This window comes from Macrobrachium rosenbergii, chromosome 14 (assembly GCF_040412425.1).
Source record: "Macrobrachium rosenbergii isolate ZJJX-2024 chromosome 14, ASM4041242v1, whole genome shotgun sequence".
NCBI classification, from domain to species: domain Eukaryota; kingdom Metazoa; phylum Arthropoda; class Malacostraca; order Decapoda; family Palaemonidae; genus Macrobrachium; species Macrobrachium rosenbergii.
The window spans coordinates 55,147,188-55,174,909 of NC_089754.1; the positions used below are offsets into that span (position 1 = coordinate 55,147,188).

Genomic DNA, 27,722 nt, shown 5'->3' on the forward strand with positions numbered 1-27,722 from the left:
GCTAACCCGCACTCAACCAGAGAAAAATCACATTTTAACTCTGGTATTCGATTACGGTTTTAGATGTAGCCAACACAACGAAAGGAAGTAACGAAATGTTCATTGCAATGTACATTGTTTCATGTTTCCGTTTCCGCCGTGTTAGTTGCTTTACTGATTTCATTGTGGGAGGAACCGGGTACGTTGGGGTGCATTTATTCACGGAAGTGTTGTTCACAGTTCTTATATATTTGAACAAAGAAAGGTGAGTGACACATTTGAAATTTCATTCTTTTCGTCCCAGGGTAACTTATTTATTTGGCAGAGTTAGGTTCACGGTAAATCTGTTAGAAATAAGGACGGTAAAGTTTTGCTTAAAACCGTAATCGCATACCAGGTTAAAACGTGATTTTTCGGTGGTTTAATGCGGGTTTTGAGCGTTTCTGACTTTCATTTCGGCGGCAAATTTTAAGTTTCAGAAAGACCGGACACCAGACCATCCTCTAAGTATGGGGGACCACAGTGGGAAATCGGGGTTTTTGGTTGGCGGAAAACAGTGAAATACAGTGATGTATTCTAACCGAACTTAAATTAGGACGAAGACATGAACTCTGTTTTGTATGCAAGGCCTGAATTTCAAAATCCCACGTAGAACACAGGAACCAATCAGGTTTCAGCATTGTCCACGTACCTATGTTTCCAAAGGAAAATAACAAAAGACTTTGAAAATACGCCAGTCATCGTAACTCTCATTGCTCTTGAACAAAGAAGAAAAAAAGATCCAATCTGCCGCTCCACTCGCATCACAGCATAAACAAAGCTTAGTAAAAGTCCAAGGGGGTAAAAAAATTCATCAGTGAATATCTAGGCAACAATAAATTTGCAATAGGTTTTAGTATGCTTTTCGTATTAAACATATAAAGGAGACTTACATTATTTTTTTCTTTCTTACTTTCCACCCTCTCCTAACGAGTGTTTCAACATTATTTTCAGCGCTGAATGCCCTAGTACTTCCCAGCGCTTGACCTTTGATCTAAATGTTATATTCCAGTTCCAATTTCTAACGCAGGGTGCTAGATTGTTAGCTGGCAGGGAGGTGACCCCACAAATAGCGCATGGTGTCTCTTTGAAAACATTCAGTAAACTTTACCTTAATCAGACACAGAAACAGCAGAAGTATTATGGCAACATCACGCGTACAAGGCGGTGGCTCTACAAGCGGCTTAAATACCATTTTAGATTCTTTCTCTCAGCCATCTATTAATCCTCCGAAATGATAGATTAGGTTTCAGTGGCTTGGTAGATATCCATTCTTGCGCAGATATATATATATATATATATATATGATATATATATATATATATATATATATATATATATATATATATATATATATATATATATATATATATATATATATATATATATATATAAACAATATATATATATAATATATATATATATATATATATATATATATATATATATATATATAATTTAATTAAGCATTTATATTGTATGTATGGGATTCCTAAGTAGCTTGTATATATTTTATCACTTGTTGGATATATATATAATTTAAAAGGATTCCAATTAGCTTGTATGGTTTTATTACTTGTTGGATGAAGTGAAAACTACAATTTGGGCAAATGTAGCTTTATTATGGCCACGTCTAGTTACCGTAATTGTTTATAAAGGTTATTATTAACAGAGTTTCAGTATTCCACATCTCAGTCATTTAATGTTAAGACGCTTTTGTACGGTGCTCATAATTTTACATTCTGGCAAACCTCCTTCAGAGACTACTGCCAAACTACGTAGAAGTAAAGGACGTGACATTACATAACTACACAAAACGCTGATTTTCCATCACGATCTACAGCGAAAACCGATCATAATTCACCAGAACAGTTATATTACGATAAGAATAACGTGCAATAATATATAAAAGCATATAGTAATGCTCCCGAAGAATTAATTATTTTCATTTAAGGAAAACAATCAAAATCAGCTGATTTTATCTAATTGAACCCTACAATAACGTCACAGACAGGCTCTGACGTCACAGACTTAGAACAGTTATATTACGATAAGAATAACGTGCAGTAACATATAAAAGCATATAGTAATGCTGCTGAAGAATGAATTACTTTAATTTAAGGAACACAATCAAAATCAGCTGATTTTATCCAATTGAACCCTACAATAACGTCACAGACAGGCTCTGGCGTCACACACTTTGTTTACAACGAGCGTGTTGCATTACGATAAGAATAACGCGCAATAATATATAAAAGTATATAGTAATGCTGCCGGAGAATGGATCATTTCCATTTAAGGAGCATAAACAAAATCAGCTGATTTTATCTAATTGAACCCTACGATTAACGTCACACAGGCTCTGACGTCACACACCCTTTGTTTACAACGAGGCTGTCGCCATCTGTTGGATAGAAAAGTAACCATGAGCTTGTGGTCGTAAATTGATAACATAAACCTCACAAACATCACGGGATGTGTAGAAGAATCATGTAGTGTGCGTGCAATGTCACCCGTTCAAAATGGTCTCAGGGTCTTATCTAAATAATAATAATAATAGTATGAGTTCGTACAAATTGCTAGACTTGTCTGGTTCAGACTCAGAAAACGAAGTCTTGCACTTTTCGCCTGTGCCAGAAAATCCCCCGCCGCAGAGGAAAAAGAGGTTAAAAAGGTATGGTGGACGTCTTTTTTTCTCGACGGGAAACCACCTGTGGCGTGGGAGGGACCTTGGCTGATGTTTATATTAATATTTATTCGATAATGTTAGGTTAGGTTGTGAGTAGCTTGTCTGTCTGCTCGTTTAGGGGTAATGGGTGACGTAGGGTTTGACGTAAGGCCGTTTTAAATGGTACTCCGTGACCCTTACCTAGCTTAGGTCTTTGGTCGGTTCCCGGACACATGTAGAATTTATTTTGTATAAAAAGTTGAAAATATACAAAAAAGGGCATTAAATTACATGTAAACAGTCTAAACCTTGTGTGACATAGGGCTAAGCCCAGCCTGACTTAGGCTTCTGTGGTACCTGAACAACATTATTGCAGTTAAGTTTTATTTTATAGTGTTACATAAATTATTTTATAATACTGTACTATGTTTTCTATTTCTTTGGACAGAAGTAGAATATATTTTGTACAAAAAGTAGGAAATATACAAAAAGGGCATTAAATTGCATGTGAACAGTTTAAAGCTTGGGTGACATAGGGCTAAGCCCAGTCTGACTTAGGCTTCCATGGTACCTGAAAAAAACATTATCACGATTAACCTTTATTTTATAGTTATGTAAATTACTTTATAATACTGTGCCATGTTTTCTATTTCTGTATTATGTCGACATTTGGAAATGTGAATTGCAAAGAGAAGAGCAGAACATTGGGATAATTTTCGTTTCTGGTCTGAACACCACCACTCGATTTTTGATCTCTTTCGAATCTTCATAAAAAAATGAAAAAAATATGCTTCATACATAATTCTTGCAAACTAATATATATCACAATAAAAAATAAAATACATGTAAATGATCGAGGAATTTGTCTAAGTTTCAAATTTGTGAAATGCACTCAGGGACATTTGATTCCCCAGGGACTAGTACTAAACATGGCAAAATACATTTGACCCCCCAGGGGCTAGTACTAAACATGGTGAAAGTGTAGATGAATCACTGTTTAGTACTAGCCCTCATGTGGAATTGGAGTTCGGACTGGAAACGAACTTTTACCGAACTTTGAGTATATCATCCATCTCAGCTTCCCAGTTCCAGTAGGCTACTTCCCCATTTTTCATTATTGATGCTCAAAGGCGAGATTAATGACAGTAATTTCCTTTTTGGACTGCAAACAAAATATTCTATGCTACTTAGACTACACAAGTTATTTAGGGAAATATTTTGCTATCACATCAAAGAAGGCAGTTGGACTGCACATTTGAAAATGAAAAGGGGTGACGAGCAACAAATCCTTTAAAAACTGTTAGTAAGGTTACCATGTAGTAAAGGCTAGTCTTTCCAAATATGGTAAATCAAAGCAACAGCTCCACATGGACTATTACCTTGGAAATTGATTTTTCCTGCACTTTTAGTGTTGCTGATGGAGGAGGTGGTGGTGTTTGTTTTCAGTCAATTATTACAGTATTAACTTCATATCTCTATCCAGCATGGTTGGGGATCCTTTGGGAATGCGGGGTTTTGGGTTGGGGGAAAGAAATGATGGGAGGAAGACTGGAGTTGTTGTTATGGAATGGTTCCACACATGCGCAAGTCATTAGGGATCCATATGTTCAAGAAGGGATTGACTAAGGAAACCTTTTGTAAAAGGAACTAAAATAACCTAACCTAACCTAGCAGTCTATGTTACTGCCCCCATGGCCCCTCAGTGAAGGAAACACTACATTTTACCAGAACCTCCCCCATAGCACTGTGCATGCATGATAGCATTCCAGGATGGCCAGCATACAACTTGTGAGGTTAATTACAGGTGAATTACAGTTGACCAACCAAAAAAAAATGGTAGGTTCTTGATAAGCAACCAAAATACTATAGGAAGAATCAATTTCCAAAGTAATACCCTATGCGGAGCTATTGTTTAGTTCGACCAGAAACTTAAGCAAAGCTAAATTAATTTTTGACAATTCTCTGAAGCAACATGTTTTTCCCACAGGGCAGCCCCTTAGGCTGTACACCTTTACTATATTGATATACAGTACACAAGTAATATGTCTGGCTGATAAGATAACATTGTTGAATACATCAAATTCTATTACTGAATAATAAACAAGAAAAAACTAGTAAAGTAGTAATTTCTTTTGGCCAGTTTCCAAGTAAATTTAAGTTTTGATGAAGACCTGTTATGCTACTTAAGTACTGACACATGAATGATTATGCACAAAATCTAGTGACTCTCATGTAGAACATTTCCAGCTATAAAAATGATTCAGTACAGCACAGAATGTTTGCTTTTAACATATTTATTTTGCAGAAATTTTCTAATACCCTCACTGTATACCTTTTTATGTACAGATGCTATATATGGCTTACCACACCAGCACGTTAGTACTGTACTGTATATTGCAGTATGTATTCTGTATGCCATAGTATGTCTGGTGCCTCTATTGGTGTCTTTTGTATAGTTAGTATGCAGAAGAACAAATAAACATCAATCTATCTATCTATCTTTTTAATACCAATAAAAGCAGTAAAGTAAAACCTGTAGACCACTTCTTTATGGAAAACATGTACATAAAGAGTTAAGTTTTAAAACTGTTTAGGTACACTACTTCGATGTTGTCAGAAATGAAAAGCTGAACTTAATGACTAGAGCTAACAGCAGTGGAACATTTGGCACCAGTGTCTAGTTGTGCATTTATAATCACCAGTTTTCCTCATAACTGAACAGCAGGTGTGAGTAAGCATAATTTTAACCACTGTGAAAGAGCACTTGCTAAATCATAAGGAGAGCAGTTTTGTGCTCGTAAGCAACAGGATGAGAATCAGTGCTGTATAAGACAAGTTATGAATTTTTTCCTTATACACAAATGGCTGATGTCATGTTACTAAGTGTGGATGTCTCCTGCCCCACAATATCTAGTAGCCTTAAGCTTTTTGCTTTATTACCAACACTTGTTTTTATTTAGATACCAGTGTATTAACCTATACCATTGTAATCAGCTGAAAGTGTCAATTAACACGGTATAATTGACTTATTCAGCTGATTACACTGGTATCTTAACAAAAAGTGGCTTCTGCCTCACTTTTATATAGGAATTTCATTCACTGCTCTTTCCTCTCTTCTCTTTGGTGGCCTTGTATCATTCATGAAGCCAGCCCTGTTCAGTGACTGTTTTTTTCTTCTATTGCCAATCTGTTGAATTATCTTCATGTTTATGGTTTCTCTGACTTATAACCTTTCTTCCTATAAGAGTTAAGACTATTACAGTACTTCCTTTGTGGCTAAGTCCCATTGTTTCTTTTCTCTTTTTGTGTTTTGTTTGGGCTCTAGTTTGCCCTTCCCTTTGACTGCGCTTGGATTAAGAGGCCCAAAACATAAGTAGAAGGATCAAGACCATCACTTTCTGGGTTTACAAATCAGTTAGCATGACTGGCTGACCTGATTGTAGGATACACATAAAAGGCATAGATTGCAAAGTGGATAACAGGTATTCATGAAATGAGTGTCATGAACTTTACTGTGGAAAAGCAATACCATTACCACCTATCATCCAACTTTGAAAATATTTCAGGTTGTGCGAGCAGATTCTGTAGCCTTCCCATAATGGATAAACATATAGGTAACAGACAAGTTTCATTGCTCTGGAACAATGGAGAAGTATTTGAGATTACAGTTTTTCATGTTCATTCATTGTGAGTTTGGCCCATTTTTGTCTACTAACTAAATAGGATAATACAGACTGGTAGAACAATGTATGGGCTGCAGTTTCCACAGAATGAAAATGCAACCATAGGAAGAATCTAAATCTACAGTTCCTTTTGTTTTTTTGATTCAAAAGGGCATTAGTCATGTTTTCTGTCACTCAGTATAATTCCTTACTAGACAGGTATATCAGTTGTAACATTTTCTTCAAGTCTTCAAACAGGGTGATTCTGGAAGTGTTTGTACTGTGAATAATAAAGTTCAGTGAAATATTTGGTTGTATATAAAATAACAGCTATCATTTAACATACTGTATGTTTATTATGTTATTAAGAGAATTTAACATTCTTAAAAATTTCTAGAACATTTATTCATTAATGAACATTTTTGTGACAGACTGAATGTTTTAAGTACTTGTTTGTCCTTTGTAAGTTAGCCAGTTTGAATCTTTGACTAATATTCTGTCCCATCCACAGGCGGGAAAGAGACTTGTTAAGGCTGTCACCTAACCAAGTGGACGAGGAGGCAGCAAGATGGTGTGGTTGTGTAAGCTACAGTATGGGAAGTGGCTGTCAGCCATGGATATCAAGTCCTGGAGAAGCTCTGAGGTCTGCCTTGCTTCTTTTAGCATTAACTGGTCTGTCTCTTCTCACGTGGCTTGCATTACATCTTCAGGCTCAGCTAGATGCTGCTCAGCGTATAACGAATGCAGGTAGGTGGTTACAGGTAACTCGTAGAAGAATACTGTGATGTGTTCAAGTACATTGTCTTACTTATGCCTTTTTTTTGCAGATTTTGGCATGTTAGACCAATTTTAGAATTTAAAGAGGTCAGTAACTGAGGTTTATTAGTGACTGAGACAAGCCCATTTAGCTTTTCTCTTATTTAACTTGTTTTAATTTGTCATCGCTAGGAAAATGCTTTTTTCTCTCTACTGCCTGTCTAGTAATTTTGCTGCTCCATATTTCACTGCTGTCTTTTCATTGTCAAATTAATGTATGAATGTTGATAAATATGGTGTTTGACTCCTCGGTGCCAGAGAATGTTGATAAATATGGTTTTTGACTCCTCGGTGCCAGAGTTCCCATTGTATCAGTATCTTGTGCTTTTTGCACAAGGATATCAGAAAAAATAATCATTGTGCTGGGTTCATGTCTCCCTTGACTGCATCTTTAAATAACTTTTGTTTGTTGGAACTGGTATTTTATGTCACCCTCGAACATAGAGCCTCATCTATATATTGTTCTTTTTTGGGGGTCAGGTGTGTACTTCAGTTTTTATCTGTGCCTGATGTTGCCTTGCCAGTGGAAGGAGTTTGGGTCCAAATTTTCATGGATGTCATTGGAAGGCAATAACTCTTGTTGCACAAATGATGCCCCAATGAAGATTTCCTTCTGCTTGGACTGTTCCAGAGTGTTCCCCCCTGGTTTTCTGATTTAAAAATGGATTGGATAGGATAGCTGATTACTGAATTGCTTTCTCTGCATTTGATAAGGCAGGAAGGCCCGACAGACACCCCCCAGACTGCTATCAGTTCTTCCTTTTCTCCCATCAGTCCTGCTCTTGCTTCAGAGACTGAGAAGTTATTGAAGGCTCTTTGGCCTTTCCAACGGTCAACTTGGGATCCCTTCCTGGAACACTTGGAAGTGGCCAAGACTCCTAAGCTTGCCTCTGTATCAGCAGAAGTCCCTGCTTTGGCACCGAACTTTCTGGCAACAATTTCTGTTGCTGCTGCTGTAACACCTGTCCCTATTGGGACTCCCAACTCGACTGCATTTTTTGATGTATGGAAGAGCTAGGAGAGCATCTCGGGAGAAAGATTGAAGAAGAGCAAGTGCACCACATCTTCCTCTTCTTCATTGCCCATGACCTTCCCTCCTCTTCACCTTTCTCATCTTTGTCTCTGGACTGGATGAAACGTAAGGTGGCCATGGGAGGCTGCCTTCTGCAAGATGGCCTCTCATGGATGTCATTCCTTTGAAGAAGGATGATGATCCCCATGATTGTTCATAGGAACAGGTGACTGGCCTGATTGGCCCAGTTCATGAGCTTACCCATGACTGGTCGCCCAATCTTTAAGCCTGCTAGTGCTCTTTTGCCCTCTTGGTTTTTCACTGGTGCTTCTAAGGAAGTAGGTAGGAATAGTCTACACATGTTTTAACTACCATCTGTCCTTGGTATGTGTATGGGTATAATTGTGACTGATCACCCATTTCCCAGTACTGTACTGAATACCATTCCTCTGTGCTCATACGTGAGCTCATTGGTCGTAGGGAACTCTTAAAGTGGCAAAGAATATGTTGACCCCAAAATCAAGTTAGTATCTCAGAATATCCAAACCACCAATGTGGTTTTTTTACAACAGCAAAAGGAGATGAATAGTATTCAAATTCAGCATGTTTATACAAAAGAATATTGTAACTATGGAACATGGGGACATTCTAGATTTGGCAAGAAATCAGTCTTGGTTCTTCCAAAATCGAAACAGCTCTAAAAGCTAAACTGCATAAAAGGAGATGTCTTAGTGGACATCAGACCTTGTTTGAATTTAGCAATGGAAGAGAGGTGATCTTCCCCTTATTTGAAGATGATAATGTACACTCCTATGTATATGTTGACATTGAAAGAATACCAATCTGTTTCTTCAAATATAAACCTCTGCTGTGCTACAACTACTTCAAAATGAAAAGCCCTGTGAGCTTGGAACTTCCATATCTTTCAAAATGCTTAAACTAGACAAGTTTCTGGAGAATTAGGTCTTCAGAAGTCATATGCCAAGCATATAAGTTTAGGATGTGCAAGTAAACTTTCTGAACAAGACGAAATTTATGCAAAAACCTTAAATTCTAAAGATACTTGGCAACTGGAAAGAGATATAACACACCTAGACTCAGTAAAAAAATTTGCAACCATCAAGAACACTTTTTGAGATAGATGCCCTGCCTCATGATATAGAATCAATGCCTGTTAGCAAAGGTGCACTACCACCCTCTGATGAATCTTCATCACCTCAGATGTGCAACCCCAGGCCATCTCTTTCCAGTTTAGGGGGAATATCCTTCTGCTGGAAAATTTTAGACTTACCAGTCTTAAAACTCTTAGCAGCACCAGCCCCAAAGAAGATGCTTAATCGTAATAATTCTACATCCTTGAATCATAAAACAAGAAGCCCGACATCTCTTCCCCTCCATCAATAAGAAATATGAGAATACCTACATCAAATAGATATGATTTATTAATTTGATTTGTGTCATGTATATATGAAGCATTTGCCTCCAGGTGTCTTCTTATAACTACCAGTTTTGACCATGAAAAGGCATAGGATACCACATACTTGCAGACAGCATCATTGAAACTATCGATGATTCGGGATTGGGAGGAGAATTGCTATTATACAGTATTTTTAACATGCCCTTTTTTGCATGTCAGAATAGGAGAAATTCTATCTGAGAGAAAATGCCAAGTAGCAATTCCCCCAGGTAGTGTGTTGAGTGGGGCATTTCAGTGCTTGCTCCAGCTGTGAATGGGATACCCACTATTGTCCTCCATGTTATTTTTTCCACACTTTATATAGACAACCTTTCCATATTATTTCTGGAATAAGAATGGCAACTGGTTGAAAGGAAAATACACCTTGTAGGTAACAAAGTTATTCACCAGGCTGATCTAGATGTTTTAAGCTTTCCTTAAGTAAAAGAGTAAAAATGAATTTTGCTGTATCCTGGGCCTATATCATGACTCAGATATATCTACAACAAAATCCAATGGGCTCTGTCTGTGGAGGAAGCAGGTTAAGGTTGCAACGGGTACCTCATTTAAAAGCACCAAAAGTCAAATGCTTAGATGCTTTAAATCTTTTTAAAAGTACTGTCACATACATAATGATGTAGAAATACAAAACACTTAGGCCTATATACAGACAGTTTTTTATAATTGAGCTATGGATGTGAAGTGTAAGACGCCCCAAAATAATTAGAGATGGTGGCTGGTTTAGATTAAGCTTTCTTGCAGTATGTACAGTAGGGTCTTGATACTCTCCTTTCCAAGATCCACAAATGTGTAACATAACTTGTTCCTTTTTGTACAGTACTGGACGTACAGTTGCTTCATTTTAAAGATTGTTTATGTTGTTGCCCTTTCTGGCTTGTAGGCAGATGGGCAGTTATCTTGGTCCGTACGACGGCACTTTCTTTAAAACTTTAACGGAATGCTCGAGCAATCGTATTCCTTTTTATATGTTACTTTAAGGCTGTATTCCAACTCCTCTGGCCCTGTTTCTTCTTGTTTAAGGTTTCCATTCTGGTAAGCTCCTGGATGACAGACTCTCCTGGTTTTGACAGACTCTGTTTGGTGCTTTGTTATCTCCAACATTAGTTCATCATCTTGTCATCTTGTCATGCCATCCTCCAGTTCATCTTCATTTTCTTCATTCAAAAGAGTTTCAAAATACTGCCTCAATCATTCCACTATCAATATTTCTCAATCTATTTAACCATTTTCATTCTTTGTATACTTTCTTCCCTTCTTTCTGCAGTTGTTCAGCTGTCCTGAATGTTTTCTTTTTTCCTTGTTGAGACTCTGGTTCCATTCCTCCCAACCTCTCCTCTTTATTCTTGCTACTTGCCTTTTAACTTTCCTTCTCTCTTCCTTGTATGATGTTTATCTTCCATGCTTATCCTCTGCCTGAGTGAAAAGGCACTGTTTTTCACTTCAATTGACCTTTGTGCATCTTGATTGCCTCACCATATCTTTTTCTCTCCATCCTTTTCCTGAAGCAAATACATTTACAAAAATATATTTTGGTAAACTTACAGTTAGTGTACAGTTAGTGTTCAAAAGGATCAACATTTTCCAGAATGCAAATATTAAAATATAGGACACAGTTGTGGTTCTTGTGCATGCAATAAACTTTTTATATTTTCAAGATAAGTGTAGTTTATTGTGAAGTTTCATAACATGAAGAAAGTGTTGAAATTGGTTTGATGTTTTCAAAACTTTAAACATTTCAGTTTCTTGAATTCTGTAAACGCTAACATTTTTATCCACTTATCCTGGAGTTCACTTTTGTAAATGAAATGAAATTTTATTATCACCATCAATCAGTGTATAAGCGTAGCTTCTGTGTTTTATGAAAACAACAGATGGGAGTAGAGTTTGGGCAAGAATGACAAAAATTGGCATTTTGATGAATAACATTCTTAGTTAAACAAGTCAGAATTTAAAATAGGGCACGTAGGTTATGCGTGGCTTACCCTAAGGCATGATAATAGTAATGGTGGTGAAGATAACATTTTTGTTTATAATTACAAAGTCTGTGTTCAACATTTTGTCGATCTGGGCTGTAATACCTCTCTCTCTCTCTCTCTCTCTGTCTGTCTATATTCAGCATCTTGTCGATCTGGGCTGTAATACCCCTCTCTCTCTCTCTCTCTCTCTCTCTCTCTCTCTCTCTCTCTCTCTCTCTCTCTCTCTCTCTCTCTATATATATATATATATATATATATCTATATTCAGCATCTTGTCGATCTGGGCTGTAATATCTCTCTCTCTCTCTCTCTCTCTCTCTCAGTATATATATATATATATATATATATATATATATATATATCTTATATATATATATATATATTTTCGATCTGGGGATGTAATAGGTCTCTCAGGTCTCTCGTTCTCTCACTGGGCCTCTCAAGTCTAAATATTCAGCATCTTGTCAATCTGGGCTACCTGGGCAAGCTAACTGCTTCTCTTTTCTCTCTCTCTTCTCTCTCTCTGACTCTAGACTCATTTCTCTCGAATTATCTCTCTCTGTGAATAAGATCAGCAAATCATCATCACACAATCGTGTGGAACAGAAATAAATTTGTGACTCACGTCGGGATCTCCCAGGTCTCTCAGAAATTTATTTCTGTTCCTCTCACGTGATTGTATATTCAGCATTTTGTCGATCTGGGCTGAATGAAATGTTGTCTATTGGTCATTCTCTCTCTCTCTCTCTCTCTCTCTCTCTCTCTCTCTCTCTCTCTATATTCAGCATCTTGTCGATCTGGGCTGTAACGCCTCTCTCCACCTCTCTCTCTCTCTCTCTCTCTCTCTCTCTCTATTTCTGTTCCTCACGTGATTGTGTGTTGATGATTTCTATCTTATTCACTCAGAAGGATAATTCAGAATGAAATGTTGTCTATTGGGTCATTGCTGTCTCTCTCTCTCGGGAAGTTGGGGAAAACTCGCTGGTATGCAAGCAGTTAGCTTGCCCAGGTCTCTTGGGTGCAGTTGCTCTCAGGTTCAACTTCTTTTAGACTTGTGTATAGTGGATAATATATATATTCCACCTGAGAGACCTGGGTATATATATATATCAGAAATTTATTTTGTTCCACACGTGATTGTGTGTTGATGATTTCTCTATATATATATATATATCTCTCTCTACAGTATATATATATATATATATATATATATATATATATATATATATATATATATATATATATATATATATATATATATATATATATATATATCAGTATCTTATCGATCTGACTCTCTCTCTCTCTCTCTCTCTCTCTCTCTCTCTCTCTCTCTCTCTCTCTCTCTCTCTCTCTCTCTCTCTCAAGAATTAAAGATTCTGTTTCTTTCCAGTGTATCATTCGATATCAGAATATTACCTAGGGTTAGCTCGTGGTGTGAAACACTAAAAGACAAACATAAAATATAAGAAAGCACCTTTACTTTGAAAACGTACAATGGCCCGCCAGAGAGGGAATCATCCCTGTTCTGTACTTAAAACCAAACAAAATGAAAGTGGATGTGAAACATGCCCCTTGAGTTTTTGCGTTGAGTTCCTTATTCAAGTCTGTTGACATTAAACCCACCAGGTTCCCAAGTTCAGCGTTCTTTGAAAATTCCGGTCTTTTTCATTCACAGATAACTTAATTTATATTCAAATAAAATATAATAATTCTGTCTCGTTTTGTCTTTGCTGGGGTTTTTACAAGGTAGATTTTTCCGGCTGTTTCAGTCATATTGTGCTTACTGGTTATCATGTCTTAGCTCTCTCTCTCTCTCTCTCTCTCTCTCTCTCTCTCTCTCTCTCTCTCTCTCTCTCTCTCTCTCTCTCTCTCTCTCTCTCTCCTCTAAAAGATGGTTTCAAAGTTGTGGCATTTTGCAGCCGTGGTCTTTGCAACTGCTCGACCAAGTTGTCGCAATGTGTAATTAAATGTTATGGGCATTTACCGTAGAGTTTCAACGTTTTCGCTGTCTGAAAATAAGCCCTGAAAATTGAAGTCATTTTGTATTTTTGGGTAGATTACTAGTGTGAGTTTGATCATTATTTATATTTTTTAAACGTACAAGAAAAGTAGGGGTTAGGGGCGTGAGGAAAGTGGGTGTGATAGCTTCTTAAAATCTAAAGCTTCTCAGATTTTTAGTCCCTTTTTAGAACTAAATGGGATGACGAAACCTGTGATAGCCATACCATAGCCATTTCTTCTAGTGTCATGTATTGAGGAACATATTTACCTTACATAGCCTTCATACATGATGTGATGAGAAATTATTGTCCTGGGAGTTCCCCCCCCCCATGAAGTAGCTGGTTATGTTTCGTGTAGTAGTTAGGGAACATTAGTTTCCCATTTGATTTTTGATTTTTGACATCAATTGTTACCTACATCCGACTGCAAAGGTTTGGTACGGGTTTCAGTTAGGCCTAACATTTTTTCAACTTACGGACGGTAATTACGAATGCATTTTTTTTCTTTTTTAGTTTTTACTCATTACTTAGCATCTGATTTGATTGTAACCCACTGCTTGCTTGTGCGAGACTGCCAAGATTTTTTTTAATCTGTTTTGGGTCGATACTCGGCCCACCCACCTCTTTACACGAAGCGTAACATTTGATTTTTGACTTTGTTATAAGCGTGCGTTACGATGCATTATCATATGATAAACCAAACATTGAAAATCTGTACTGGTTGATTTTTATGCAACAGAATAATTTAATTTTATTCTCAATTGCAGGTGAGTCGTTCTGGACGCAAGGTGATTGGTGAGTACAAATTTACGTTCTTCATATATTTCATTTTCCCAGACTGCTTTCCTTCACTTGTGTGGGTTGAACAGTGAAGACTTCAGTTTTATCAACTGATCTTTCTTAAATATACCGATGTTTTGAATGAGTTTGTTTTTTTAAATAATTATTTTCTGTATACAACGAGACGTGTGTCAAGGTTAAGGCCAACCTCCATTTATTTCGTGGATTATTTTCAAGGTTAATCGATTTCCACGAGTATCCTATTTTGGGAAGTGTTCCGAGTACCCCAGAAAATCGGCGGTGTTGCCTTTGGTATTATGCAGTTGCTTTTTATGCCTTTGCTGAGTTATTTCTTTCGTCCTAACCTAACTTGAACTGTTGGTTCGGCAAGCAACAAAATTATGAAAGCATTCTTGGTTTAGGTATGTTCGTTCGTGTTAATTATATTAGTTTTAGTTTTCATAACCTTGCTATAACGGGTTCTGGACACTGCAGGTTCTGGTAACGTTTCCCAGATGTTGCAGTGGTTATTTAAAGATAAATATCTGTCTCTGGGTTTCTCAGTGATTATACGATGAAATAGATATGAAATGACCCAGGTTTGAATCAAGTTACCGCTACAACCGTCGAGGAAAACGGTCAAGACTGACCACAGAAAACGGAAGCGTCGCCGTCGTGATGTTCCATCGGCCGGAAAGTCAGATTGGGCGGCGCGCCCCCTCCCTCCCTCCCTCCCTGGCTCCCCTCACTCCTTCTCTCTCTCACACTCACACTCACACACACACACACAAACACTCTCTCTCTCTCTCTGGCTCTCTTTCGTGACTGAGTCTTCAGTAAGCGTGTGGTGGCGGGAGTGAGTAGAGTGCCGCACTGCTGGCTAGCCGGCCCTTCCTCAGTTTCGCGTTCTTGTGTGTGTGTGTGTGTCATGGTGAGGACCCAGAGGTGGTTTTCGGCCGTGCTTCGGCCCCGGGTTCGCTGGTGCTGGAAACCCACCAGACAAAATGGCCAGGGATCTGCAGTGGCCCTGTGACGAGAAGACACACTGGATTCATCCCTCTTTATAGACTATTCCTGTTGGTGGTTGGTGCAGTGTGGTGGGGGCTCGTGTAGTAGTAGTCCCCGTGCTCCGCCCTAACCTATCCCGACCCCTGCTGACAGGGGAGTGCGTGCCCTCCCCCCCCCTACCCCACCCCACACCCCCCCGCCCCCCCTTCCGTCCTGCCATCCTGTGTATCCCTGCACTGTGTATTTGTGTATGTCTGTGTGTCGAATTTTCGTTTCAAAATCCTTAAAATCGCGAAGACGGACGGCCGTGGTTCTGCTTCTCCAGACCAAAATGTCTGAAGCGGCGGCGTCGTCGCCGTCGTCGCCTCATTCGGTATCTGGCCTTTTGTTCCGTCTTTATTATTCAGAGCAGGTCGACTTCCTCTTCTACAGGATAAGTATCAACACGGGTCTCTCTCTCTTTTTTTTTTTTTTTTTTTTTTTTTTTTTACAGGTGAAAAGTTATTACCTGTAGGGCCTCTTCCCGTAACGGATATTGATATATTACAAGTGTATATGTATCTGTAGTTTATATATTATTATTAAATTATGTATATAATGTATGATCTATATATATATTTATATATATATATATATATATATATATATATATATATATATATATATATATATATATATATATATATATATATATTTATATATATTCAAACTGGATATATCTAATGGAGTATTTATTCAGATAGATACCATCCAGTTTGAATGAGGTATATATTTAGTAATTCTACTAATGCACAGAACGATTGTGTATGTGATAAAATTTTAATATATATATATGCACAGAATATTATATATGTATAAAATTATATATATATATATATATATATATATATATATATATATATATATATAAAGGATAATGCATGTATAGAAGACTTATTAAAATGAAACACTGCAGTCTGTAGATAAGTACTGACAGCCTGTCAGTTTTATTCTGATGAAAATCGCCAGTAAGAATCACATTCCGCGACTGACATTCTCCAGACAGCTTAACCCATCAATTTCTCCATAAGTATCGCGATGACACATGATTAATCATACAGTTTGATCCGGTTGATTCTTTCAGACTAATCAGTGCACCTCGCGCGGTGCACTGTAAGCATTACTTAAGGTTCATTGCAGCGTTCCTTCGGTCCCTAGCTGCAACCCTTTTCATTCCTTTTACTGTACCTCCATTCATATTCTCTTTCTTCCATCTTGCCATCCAACCTCTCGTGACATTTGTTTCATGAGGCAGCTGCGAGGTTCTCCTCCTGTTAACCTTTCAAACCTTTCTACTGCCGATTTCCGTTTCAGCGCTGAATGACCTCATACGTCCCATTGCTTGGCGTTTGGCCTAAATTCTATGTTCTGTATTCTGATATAGCCTGCATCCTTGACATTGTATATTTTGGGACGTAGTTACGGACTTTTTTTTTTTAATCGTTAACTTTGTATCAGTTAAGGAACAAAAGCTATCTGTGGGACGGGCGTTGGCGACCTATTTGATGTTGGGGTTCTACTTTGCTGTTTCATCAAATATTTCAATTTTATCTTTTTAAGATGAAAGAGCAAGACTAGATTTCCAGTGTGATTCAAGACTCAAGAAAACCTTCCTTGGTTAGTTTTTATTCTGCTTTTAATCGTGTTTTATTTTTTTCTTTATGTTGACTATTGTAACTCATGGTTTTTATAATGACCGTAATTAAGGTTTACCTTTAGCTCATGATTACAAAATGGCTCGGCTTTTAATTCCATAGAGCGTCCCCTGTGGAGCCGTTCATGAAGTGTCATGTTCATCTAACGAAGCCGCACGTTCATGAGGTGACATTATTCACAGAACGATTCTATACACACGTTCGTGGGCTGTCATATATTCAGCTGACGATGCTGGACGCTGACGAATTGATAAATATTTCCCTACACGCGATGATTTGTCACCTTGGAAGTGTCGTGTTAACGTGACGCCTCTTCACGTTATTAAAATGATTAAAGCGACGTATTTTGCGTTTACTCAGATCATTATTCATCGGTGTGGGTAAGTCAGCCCATTATGCTTTTTCCTTACTTTTCCTCCCTCACGCCCTTGGTGCAGCCCTCGGTCGTATTTTCCACCTTCCCCCCCCCCCTTACTTAGGGCGCTTTTCCCCAACGCGTGGGGAGGCTTAGTCCCTGAATAATGTCGGTTGAGCACTGGGAAAGTCGCTTGGCCGTAAATTTTTGGGAGAGGAGTTGGTGAGAGAGAGAGAGAGAGAGAGAGAGAGAGAGAGAGAGAGAGAGAGAGAGAGAGAGAGAGAGAGAGAGAGAGAGAGAAAGTTTGAGGGAGAGAGATATGAGCGATTGAGAGAGAGAGAGAGAGAGAGTAAGAGAAAGATTGAAGGGGAGAGAGAGGGAGAGAGAGAGATTGAAGGAGAGAAAGAGGGAGTGGAAGAGAGATTTGAGAGAGAGAGAGAGAGAGAGAAAGAGGGAGAGAGAGAGATTGAAGGAGAGGGAGAGGGAGAGATTGAAGAGAGAGAGAGAGAGAGAGAGAGAGAGAAAGAGAATGAATGGTGTTTCCTCATTCTTTTTCTACTCAAATGAAGGTAGGCAAGCGAAAGAGAATATGACACTGCTACATTTCTTTTTAATGATTGATATGCCGGTAAAGAAAATTCCTTTCGCCAGATAGACGTAACCGGTCAGTGGAGAGGCTTCCCATATTCATTGTGAGAAGGTTTTCCTGTTTCCTATTTCCCCGTGTTCCTTGTTGTCCTTCGGGTATTTCCTTTTCATTAAGGCGTTGTTTGTTTCTGTAGATTTTGCCATCGGCGGAAACAACGGCAAAAGGGCTGCCCCCATTTTCCGTCACTTCTCTCTCTTTTTCAAATGTCTTGTTCAGTTTTAGTTTTGCTTTTATTGTTATTAATTGTTTTTAGTATAGTGGCTGAAATATTGATCGCATTGCTCTATTATTGTAAGGATAATAATAAATAATAATAAATTTGGCAATGATGTTTTGATTTTTATATTTTTCTAAATTTGTCTTGTTTAGTTTAAGTTTTGATTTATTTTGATAATATTTTTCTTAGCATAGTGACTGAAATATTGATCGCATTGTTTTCTTATTGTAAGGATAATAAATTTGGCAGTGGTGTTTTATATATATATATATATATATATATATATATATATATATATATATATATATATATATATATGTGTATATATATACTGTATGTATGTATCTCTCTCTCTCTCTATATATTATATATATATATATATATACACATAATATATATATATATATATATATATATATATATATATATATATATATATATATATATATATATATATATATATATATATATATGAACACAAAGATTCCCTTATACATTCATTATCATTAAAAATACACACGTTTATGTATATGCATATATATATATTTATATATATATATATATATATATATATATATATATATATATATATATATATATATATATATATATATATATATATATATATATATATTTATCATTACATACATATGCTAGTGCATTTATCATTAAGAAATTACTATCAATTTGCTTCTGCGCATGTGTCCTATCCTGTTTAGTAGCAGTACTATTGTGGCTGGCTTTGAATCGCACGCGCGCACGCGCTCGCGTATTTACTGAAATTTTTCCCCAACTATAAAATTTTACTCTCGTTCTGTGTGGCAGCACGGGCAGGCTTCTTCCTGCTGAACTTGTGTCAAAAAAGGAATTGGGATTAATGATGATTTTAAATAATTTTGTATCCAAATTCGCTTACTTTTTAGTTTTCTGTAAAAGAAAACTATTGTGCCGGCTTTGTCTGTCCGTCCGCACTTTTTCTGTCTGCCCTCAGATCTTAAAAACTACTGAGGCTAGAGGGCTGCAAATTGGTATGTTGATCATCCAAACTCCTTTCATCAAACATACCAAATTGCAGCCCTGTAGCCTCAGTAGTTTTTTTTATTTTATTTTATTTAAGGTCAAAGTTAGTCATGATCGTGCTTCTGGCAACGCAACAACACAGGCCACCACGGCCGGCTGAGAGCTTCATGGGCCGCGGCTCGTACGGCATCATACCGAGACCGCCGAAAGATAGGGCTATTTTCGGTAGCCTTGATTATACTCTGTACAGAAAATCGATTGCGCCGAAGTAACTTCGGCGCATTTTCTACTTGTTAATGATCTCAAATACTTTAGTACGTATATTTAACCGAATGGTAAAGGACATCAGTTGCTTTCGGATTGCTTCTAAATGTTTCTGTATTCATACCTCTCCCGAACTGCCGCCTCGTCAGAATCTTTCAAGCATTTCGACAAATGGGCCCGCCACATGCCCAAGTCCCACCACTAACTTGAAAGAGGAGGAAGCCGAGGTTCTCTCTCTCTCTCTCTCTCTCTCTCTCTCTCTCTCTCTCTCTTTAGAATTCAGATCGAGCCAGATCTGGGGTTTGGCGTCTTCGATTTTTTTAGGGAAAAAATTGAAGCTTGGAAAGGGAAAGGAGAAGAAACGTCAGCTTTTATTGATTATTACAATAGTAGTTATTGATTATATATTTCATCAAGAATATATATATATATATATATATATATATATATATATATATATATATATATATATATATATATATAAATATTTGTTTGTGTGTGTGACTTTACACTAACAACTTCTGTATAAAATTTACAAACAGCATACGATATAGGTAGTAACAACTATTTTGCGCAAATTAAGACTATTTTAAACCGCTGCCTGGTCCAGTGTCCAATCCAACGTATATAGTTAATTTTATGTTTATGCTACTTGCTAACGTTAGCGCTCTCGGCGAATGAGATCAGCTGTAGTTGCTGTAAATCTCGCATTTTATTAGTCAAACCTGCTATGAGAATCTCCCTTGTTTATTGACCTCGAGGGATTCATGACACATTCATGAATGCCCAGTCAACGATTGAGTTACTTGCATCATCCTGAAAAAACCGATTAAGGTCAAATTTTTGAGTGTTCTTAGCAGCGTGTAGCCTTGAAGCGTCACGCGAGTGCCATCTTTGGCGTCATTTAGCATCCCGTTGCTCGAGTTTGCTGCTAATTGCGAATATTGGTGGCTGGATATGATGCCATCTCCCTCCGGTCTGTTCTCGTAGAGCGTGTCTGTGACGATATTGCACGTTGGTAGGAGTTTAAAGGATTTCGTACATGCTGTATATACATATTCATACATACTTGTATATATATTATATATATTATTACATTTTTATAACGTATGTATATTTAAATATACTATCATGTATATTTACTATAAATATACTATCATCCATTTATAATCTCAGTGTCCATATATACATACACATTTAAATATATATACATCGTTAATATATGTATATTATATATATATTACACATTTATAACGTATGTATACACATATATACATGTATATTTAAATATACTATCATCCTCGTTAATGTCAGTGTCCATATTCATACACACATATAATTATATATGTGTATATTATATATATATTACACATTTATAACGTATGTATACACATATATACATGTATATTTCATTATACTGTACTATCATCCTCGTTAATCTCAGCGTCCTCTTTAACTTCTAAAATATAGCGAATCTGCCACAGAATAAATAGAATGACGACACGTGAAATAATTTTTAAAAAAATCGAGAAAAAACTTCTGAAATTCCGACGAGAATAAATCAGCAAAGGAAACAGGCAAATTAGCATACAGATATATGACTTAGCCACACAAATAACTACAAAATCTGAACGGAATAGAATAAACACATTATTCTTTCAGATGAATTAGTAAGGAAAACAGACGTAGTGAATGCAGATTCATGCAAATGAGTTCAGTGACAGAAAACAGAAACTCTCAGTCTCTCTGTTTGTTTATTGTTTGTTTATTGTTTGTTTGTTTTCTTTATAAAAGCATGTTTCAGCGTCGTCGTTTGTGAATTGAGCTGTGGGTCAGTGGAGGGTAATGAATTAATGTGTCGTATGCTTATCCTTTTTGGGAGTTGGTTCCTGTAACGTGAAATCCTCTCCATACCCCGTGGGGAGCTAGTGCCGTCAGTGCGCCTCATGCGGTGCACTGTAGGCATTCCTTAAGGTTCTTCTCAGCGTGCCTTCCTTAGGCCCCTAGCTGCAACCCCTTTCGTTCCTTTTACTGTACCTCCTTTCATATTCCTCTTTCTTCCAGCTTACTCTCCAGCCTCTCCTAACAGTTGATTCATAGTGCAGCTGCTGAGAGGTTTTCTTCCTGTTACGCCTTTCAGACCTTTTTACTGTCAATATCCGTTTCAGCGTTGAATGACCTTATATGTCCCAGTGCTTGGCCTTTGGCCTAAATTCTGTATTCAATTGAATTCAATTAAGTAAATTTAAAAGCCTGTTTTGCTTTGTTTTGTTTATGATGGAATTCAAAAATTTTAAATCTCGTTCCTTAATGGTAAAAAAATTAGGTTCTCATTAAGTTGGAATTCAATCAGAATGTTCAGTGCCATTCGAGACTTCAAAATCGTATGACTGAAGTTTGGATTTTGTCATAGCTCAAATCTCTCTCTCTCTCTCTCTCTCTCTCTCTCTCTCTCTCTCTCTCTCTCTCTCTCTCTCTCTCTCTCTCTCTCAAATTGATGTATAAACAGTATTAGTTGAGGATTATTGTAGTCTCTCTCTCTCTCTCTCTCTCTCTCTCTCTCTCTCTCTCAAATTGATGTATAAACAGTATTAGTTGAGGATTATTGTAGCAAGATATTTGCTTATTAGAAGTGTTATTAGCTGCTATTTATATTCTCTCTCTCTCTCTCTCTCTCTCTCTCTCTCTCTCTCTCTCTCTCTCTCTCTCTCTCTCTCTCTCTCTCTCTCTCTCGTTCGTGTGTGTGACAAAGGCAGCTTGAAAATATTAGCGAGGCTTTAGTCAACATTCTCCGCGAAAAGAGGTGACGGAAAGTTTGTGATGGATGAAAGCTAACTTTTTCCTTTTATCACACACACAGAGAGAGAGAGAGAGAGAGAGAGAGAGAGAGAGAGAGAGAGAGAGAGAGAGAGAGAGAGAGAGAGAGAGAGAGGGAGGTTATTTATTTATTGATATGTATGAAATATGAGAGAGAAAGCTAAAGAGAGAGAGAGAGATATTGGCCCCAAGAGCAGATATTTTTGGCATTCTTTGCGTAACGAAACAAGAATTGAATAAAAGCATTCTTCAAATTTCATTAGGTTTCACAAGAATCGTTTATGCCTTGGAATGCGCAATAAAAAGGGAAGGGGGCTTTCATCCTCATTCTCTTATCTCGTTTTATGAGAATTTATCCCTCGCGTTTTTCCATCTCTTGCTGAGGGGGAGGAAAACATGTTTTTGTTGACGTGCATGGCGGCCATTCTGATATTTCGTATCTCTGCTGCGCTCATTCTAAAGCTTAAATGATTGATTGATTGAGAGTTAATAGGCGCGTCGCAGCTGCCAGGGTCATCCGTGTATAGGAAATTAGCGATTTCACATTTGGTGAAATGCTTCTCAGTCCAAATTCGTCGCCAAATGTTTGATGAAGTAGCTACTTTTGGCGTCAGTGGCTATTTTATCCCTTAAACGCTTAAGCTCTAACTTATACACACGACAGAAATTAATAGCTTATTAATTTGGCCGCCTCCTGAGAGGACCACCTCTCGCTATCTTATGGCAACGTCATTCCATTTATAATTAGACAGTTGTTAAAGATCAAAGGATCCGGGTTTGAGAGACTAATGGAGTGATTGAGATTATCGCTGTGGTACGAATATCGGACATGCAGCGTTCTTTGACATTTTCCAGTTTATTGTTTGTGGGGATCAGCTGTTCTGATTGTTACTTTTCTAATGGCTGGGAAAAGTATTGCCTATTTTGATTCCTAATTATTCTGAAAATGTTCACGATATACATAGTTTGTGGCAGATGCTTGGAGCGTAAGATGTGTTTGTGTGTGTGTGTGTGTGTTGTGTGTGTGTTTGTGTGTATGAGAGAGAGAAAAAAATTAATTGTAATGCTTTGATAGCAGGAGAGAGAGAGACACACACAAAAAAATGATTGTTTATGCCTTAATTCATATGAGAGAGAGAGAGAGAGAGAGAGAGAGAGAGAGAGAGAGAGAGAGAGAGAGAGAGATATTACACAGGTAATTGTAACGCCTTGCTCGCATGAGCGAGAAAGAGAGAGAGAGAGACGGAGAGAGAATATTATGACTATTTATTGCCTTAATAGCATAAGATATTATGACAAAATATTGCCTTAAGAGAGAGAGAGAGAGAGAGAGAGAGAGAGAGAGAGAGAGAGTCAAGTGCACGACTCCCTGCCTATTACTAAGACAAAATAAGCGAGTCATTCCAAGATTTCTGGGGCATTAGTCAGTGAGTCAATAGTCTGTGAAGCCAATAATCAGTGAGTCAATAGTCTGTGAGTCATTAGTCAAATGTGTTGATAGTCAGTGAGTCATTAGTCAAGTGTGTTGATAGTCAGTGAGTCAAATGTCGGTGAGTTGATATTCAGTGAGTCATTAGTCAGTGAGTTAACAATAGTCTGTGAGTTAGTAGTCAGCGAATCAATAATCTGAGTCACTAGTTGGCGAGTCTTTAGTCTGTGAGTCATGAGTCAGTGAGTCTTTAGTCAGTGAGTCATTAGTTGGCGAGTCATTAGTCAGTCAGTTCTTGGTGAGCCAGTAGTCAGTGAATCAATAGTTGGTGAGTCAATAGTCAGCAAGTCATTAGTCAGTGAGTCAATAGTCAGTGAGTCAATAGCCAGTGAGTCATTAGTCAGTGAGTCATTAGTCAGTGAGTTGATAGTCAGTGAGTCAATCTGTGAGTCATTAGCCAGTGAGTCAATCTGCGAGTCAATAGTCATCGAGTCAATAGTCGGTGAGTCATCAGTCAGTGAGTCATCAGTCAGTGAGTCAATAGTCACTGAGTCAACCGTGCCCAGTAGATGATCAATAATAAGCCAGAAGTGGACATCAGAACTGGTGGTAACCTTCAAACGATTTTCTTCCCATACGCACAAGCACGCAAGCAATTGTTGAAGCTTGATGGGATTGCGGATTTTGATGGGTGTTATCCCCTCATCATCGCTTAATTGGTCTTGAACGATTTACTGAAAGGACGGTTCGTGCCACCAGGTGCAGAATTTAGGTGACACCGACAAGCTCTTGTTTTGGCTATTGCCAAACGCCCACGTCTGGTTTTGTCCCAGCCTGGGTGAGGTAGTTTATATATATATATGATTTTATATATGTCATATTTGGTTATATATATATATCCACGTAACGAATATATGTATATACATTGATTTTTTAGCAGTTTGAAGAATTTTATGGTATGTCATACATTCTTTCCAAAACAGTTTAGATTTGCACGTCGCGTCTTCGAGCTGCGATTCATGTTTCTGTTCGCGTATCGGCTGTCTGTCGACTGTGAATGGGTAGTGAGTGGGTCGGGTTCCCTTGCTATCTGTTGGAATAGGAATACAGAATTTAGAGCAAAGGCCAAGCGCTGGAACCTTATGAGGTCATTCAGCGCTGAAAGGGAAATTGACAGAGAAAGGTTTGAAAGGTGTAACAGGAGGAAAACCTCAAAGCAGTTGCACTATGAATCAGTTGTTAGGAGAGGGCGCGAAGTCATATGGAAGAAAGAGAATATGAAAGGAGGTACAGTAAAAGGAATGAAAATGCAAAAGGGTTGCTATTTGTTGCTTTGCTGCCTCTGGTTGGTAAATGTACAACGCATCATCATGCAGCGTTTCAATCAGATAAAACCTGTTGCCTTTTTTTTTTAAATTTTCGTCTCTACTAAAAAAAAGGCAATTATATATAACGGTAGGAAGCCTAAAGAAGATTTTTTTTACCCACTATAGTAGATTGGCTAAACCTAGCGTCTTGGCCCCACCCAGAAAAACATATTTTGTTTGTTTTGTTTAAATTTCTCCCCCCCCCAAAAAAAAAAGACGCGTACGGTACAAGGGTTAAAAGAAAATTCTACTTTCTGTTCGAAGGTTCCGCGAGTATTTTTTTTTCAGGTTAAGTAAATTGACTTAAAGTGGAGCGGCGTAATTAGGTAGAGCTAATTAAAGTTCTTAGAAAAGTAGAACGCTGGTGTTAATGATTACCAAATATTTATATACAAGTACCGTCTCCGTCCAACCTCGCATTGGTATAATGTAAGACATTCAGTATCGATCCTTCTTCTGTAATGTCGTGGGTCGGGTCTCCTTCGGATGATTCATGAGGCCTTGGCCAAAATCGACAGATTTTCCAGTTAGTGATGGAAGAGAAATGCATCCTACGACAGGAACTGAATGGTTTTCAGACTGTATGGCATTGTATGTTTGTGTGTGTGTGTGTGTGAGAGAGAGAGAGAGAGAGAGAGAGAGAGAGAGAGACAGAACTGAATGGAGACTGTATGGCATTGTAGAGAGAGAGAGAGAGAGAGAGACGACAGGAACTGAACGTATGGTTTTCAGACTGTATAGTATTGTATGTGTGTACGTGTGTGAGAGAGAGAGAGAGAGAGAGAGAGAGAGAGAGAGAGAGAGAGAGAAATGTTTTACAATGGCAACTGAATGGTTTTCAGACTGTATGGCAATGTGTGTGAGATGAGAGAGAGAGAGAGAGAGAGAGAGAGAGAGAGAGAGAGAGAGAGAGAGAAGAAATGTTTTACAATGGCAACTGAATGGTTTTCAGACTGTATGGCATTGTGTGTAAGAGAGAGAGAGAGAGAGAGAGAAGAAATGTATTATACAACAGCAACTGAATGGTTTCAGACTGTATGGAATTGTGTGTTTTGTGTATGAGAGAGAGAGAGAGAGAGAGAGAGAGAGAGAGAGAGAGAGAGAGAGAGAGAGACAGAAGAGTATGGTTTTTAGACTGTATGTTATTGTATGTTTTTTTTGTGTGTGTGTGAGAGAGAAAGAGAGAGAGAGAAGAAATGTATCATACAACAGCAAGATTCTTTCAGACTGTATGGAATTTTGTGTGTGTGTGTGTGTGTGTGTGTGAGAGAGAGAGAGAGAGAGAGAGAGAGAGAGAGAGAGAGAGAGAGAGAGAGGAAGAGAAGTTCGGCCGGCAACGGTAGCCGAAGGCAAGAACATTAATTTTGAAGTTGGCAATAGGGAACTATAGTCCGCCGCAGCATGTGAATGGTCATTGAGGAAGACTCACCCTTCCCCCTCTTCTGCACAGACTTCGGAGTTGCTTCTGGTATCCCTTTTGCTCCTCTCGGGCTTTCTCTTTTGAATATTTCATTCCTCCCCTCCTTCCGTTTCCCCCTGGCCTTGGAGTTGTTTTGCCTAATTGCTGAATTAGTTTTGCGTGTGAGTTTGTAAGCGTGGTGTAGGCTAATTCTGTTTTGATGGGAGTATTGAAGAGTGGAGGACGAATGTGGTAATAATAATAATAATAATAATAATAATAATAATAATAATAATAATAATAATAATAAAATATTAAGAAGTAAGTAGACCTTTCTTAATTTATTATTATTATTATTATTATTATTATTATTATTATTATTATTATTATTATTATTATTATTATTATTATTATTTGCCATCCTTTTTAACAGGACATGCTCAAGAGAGGTCTACTTTCTTCTTCTTAATAATAATAATAATAATAATAATAATAATAATAATAATAATAATAATAATAATAATAATAATAATAATAATAATTAATATTATTATTATTATTATTATTATTATTATTATTATTATAGCTACTACAATTGCTAGTAATAATAATAATAATAATAATAATAATAATAATAATAATAATAATAATAATAATAATAATAAACACATCCAGACCTTTTGACACCAGGAAAGAAGTACTTCTTCTTCTTCTTCTTCTTCTTGAACACCTTGATAGGCAAGATGGCCGCTGACGTGTCTCTCGAGTCTATCGGAAGAATAATAATAATGATTGGACAGACACGGCCACCCCCTCCTCTGGATGAACTCCTCTCTGGATGAGATGGCATTGAAGTGGATGAGAGCCACCGGTTGAGTATGTCGGTCGATATCTGTGTGTGTGTGGTTGAAGGTTAGCTCTTCGCCCCCTCCCCCCGCCCCCGGGGCTCAAGTAGTTTATTGGGTCGCTTGGTAGTTGGGGGTTCGGACCCCCTTTCTTCGCCGCCCCGGCATTCCGCTCCGGACGCCCCCCCGTCTTCGGTGAATGATTCATGGCTCCCTGGTCTCCTCAATAGGAGACTCATGGCTCAC

General features: G+C 37.7%; 1 protein-coding gene across 3 annotated transcripts in view; it reads left to right on the forward strand.

Annotated features, from left to right (window-relative positions):
- Positions 1-2,408: 2,408 nt before the first annotated feature.
- The window catches only part of LOC136846179 (EF-hand calcium-binding domain-containing protein 14), a 331,698-nt gene continuing 306,384 nt past the window's right edge, over positions 2,409-27,722 (forward strand). For 2 of the 3 annotated variants that reach the window (XM_067116995.1, XM_067117001.1), the window contains exons 1-2: positions 2,409-2,692; positions 6,860-7,095. In XM_067116995.1, coding sequence (XP_066973096.1) covers positions 2,541-2,692; positions 6,860-7,095 — 388 coding nt within the window. In that variant the 5' untranslated portion in view covers positions 2,409-2,540. Of the gene's footprint in view, positions 2,693-6,859; positions 7,096-15,256; positions 15,344-27,722 lie in introns of those variants that run through there. The other variant, XM_067116998.1, reaches the window with a different exon arrangement.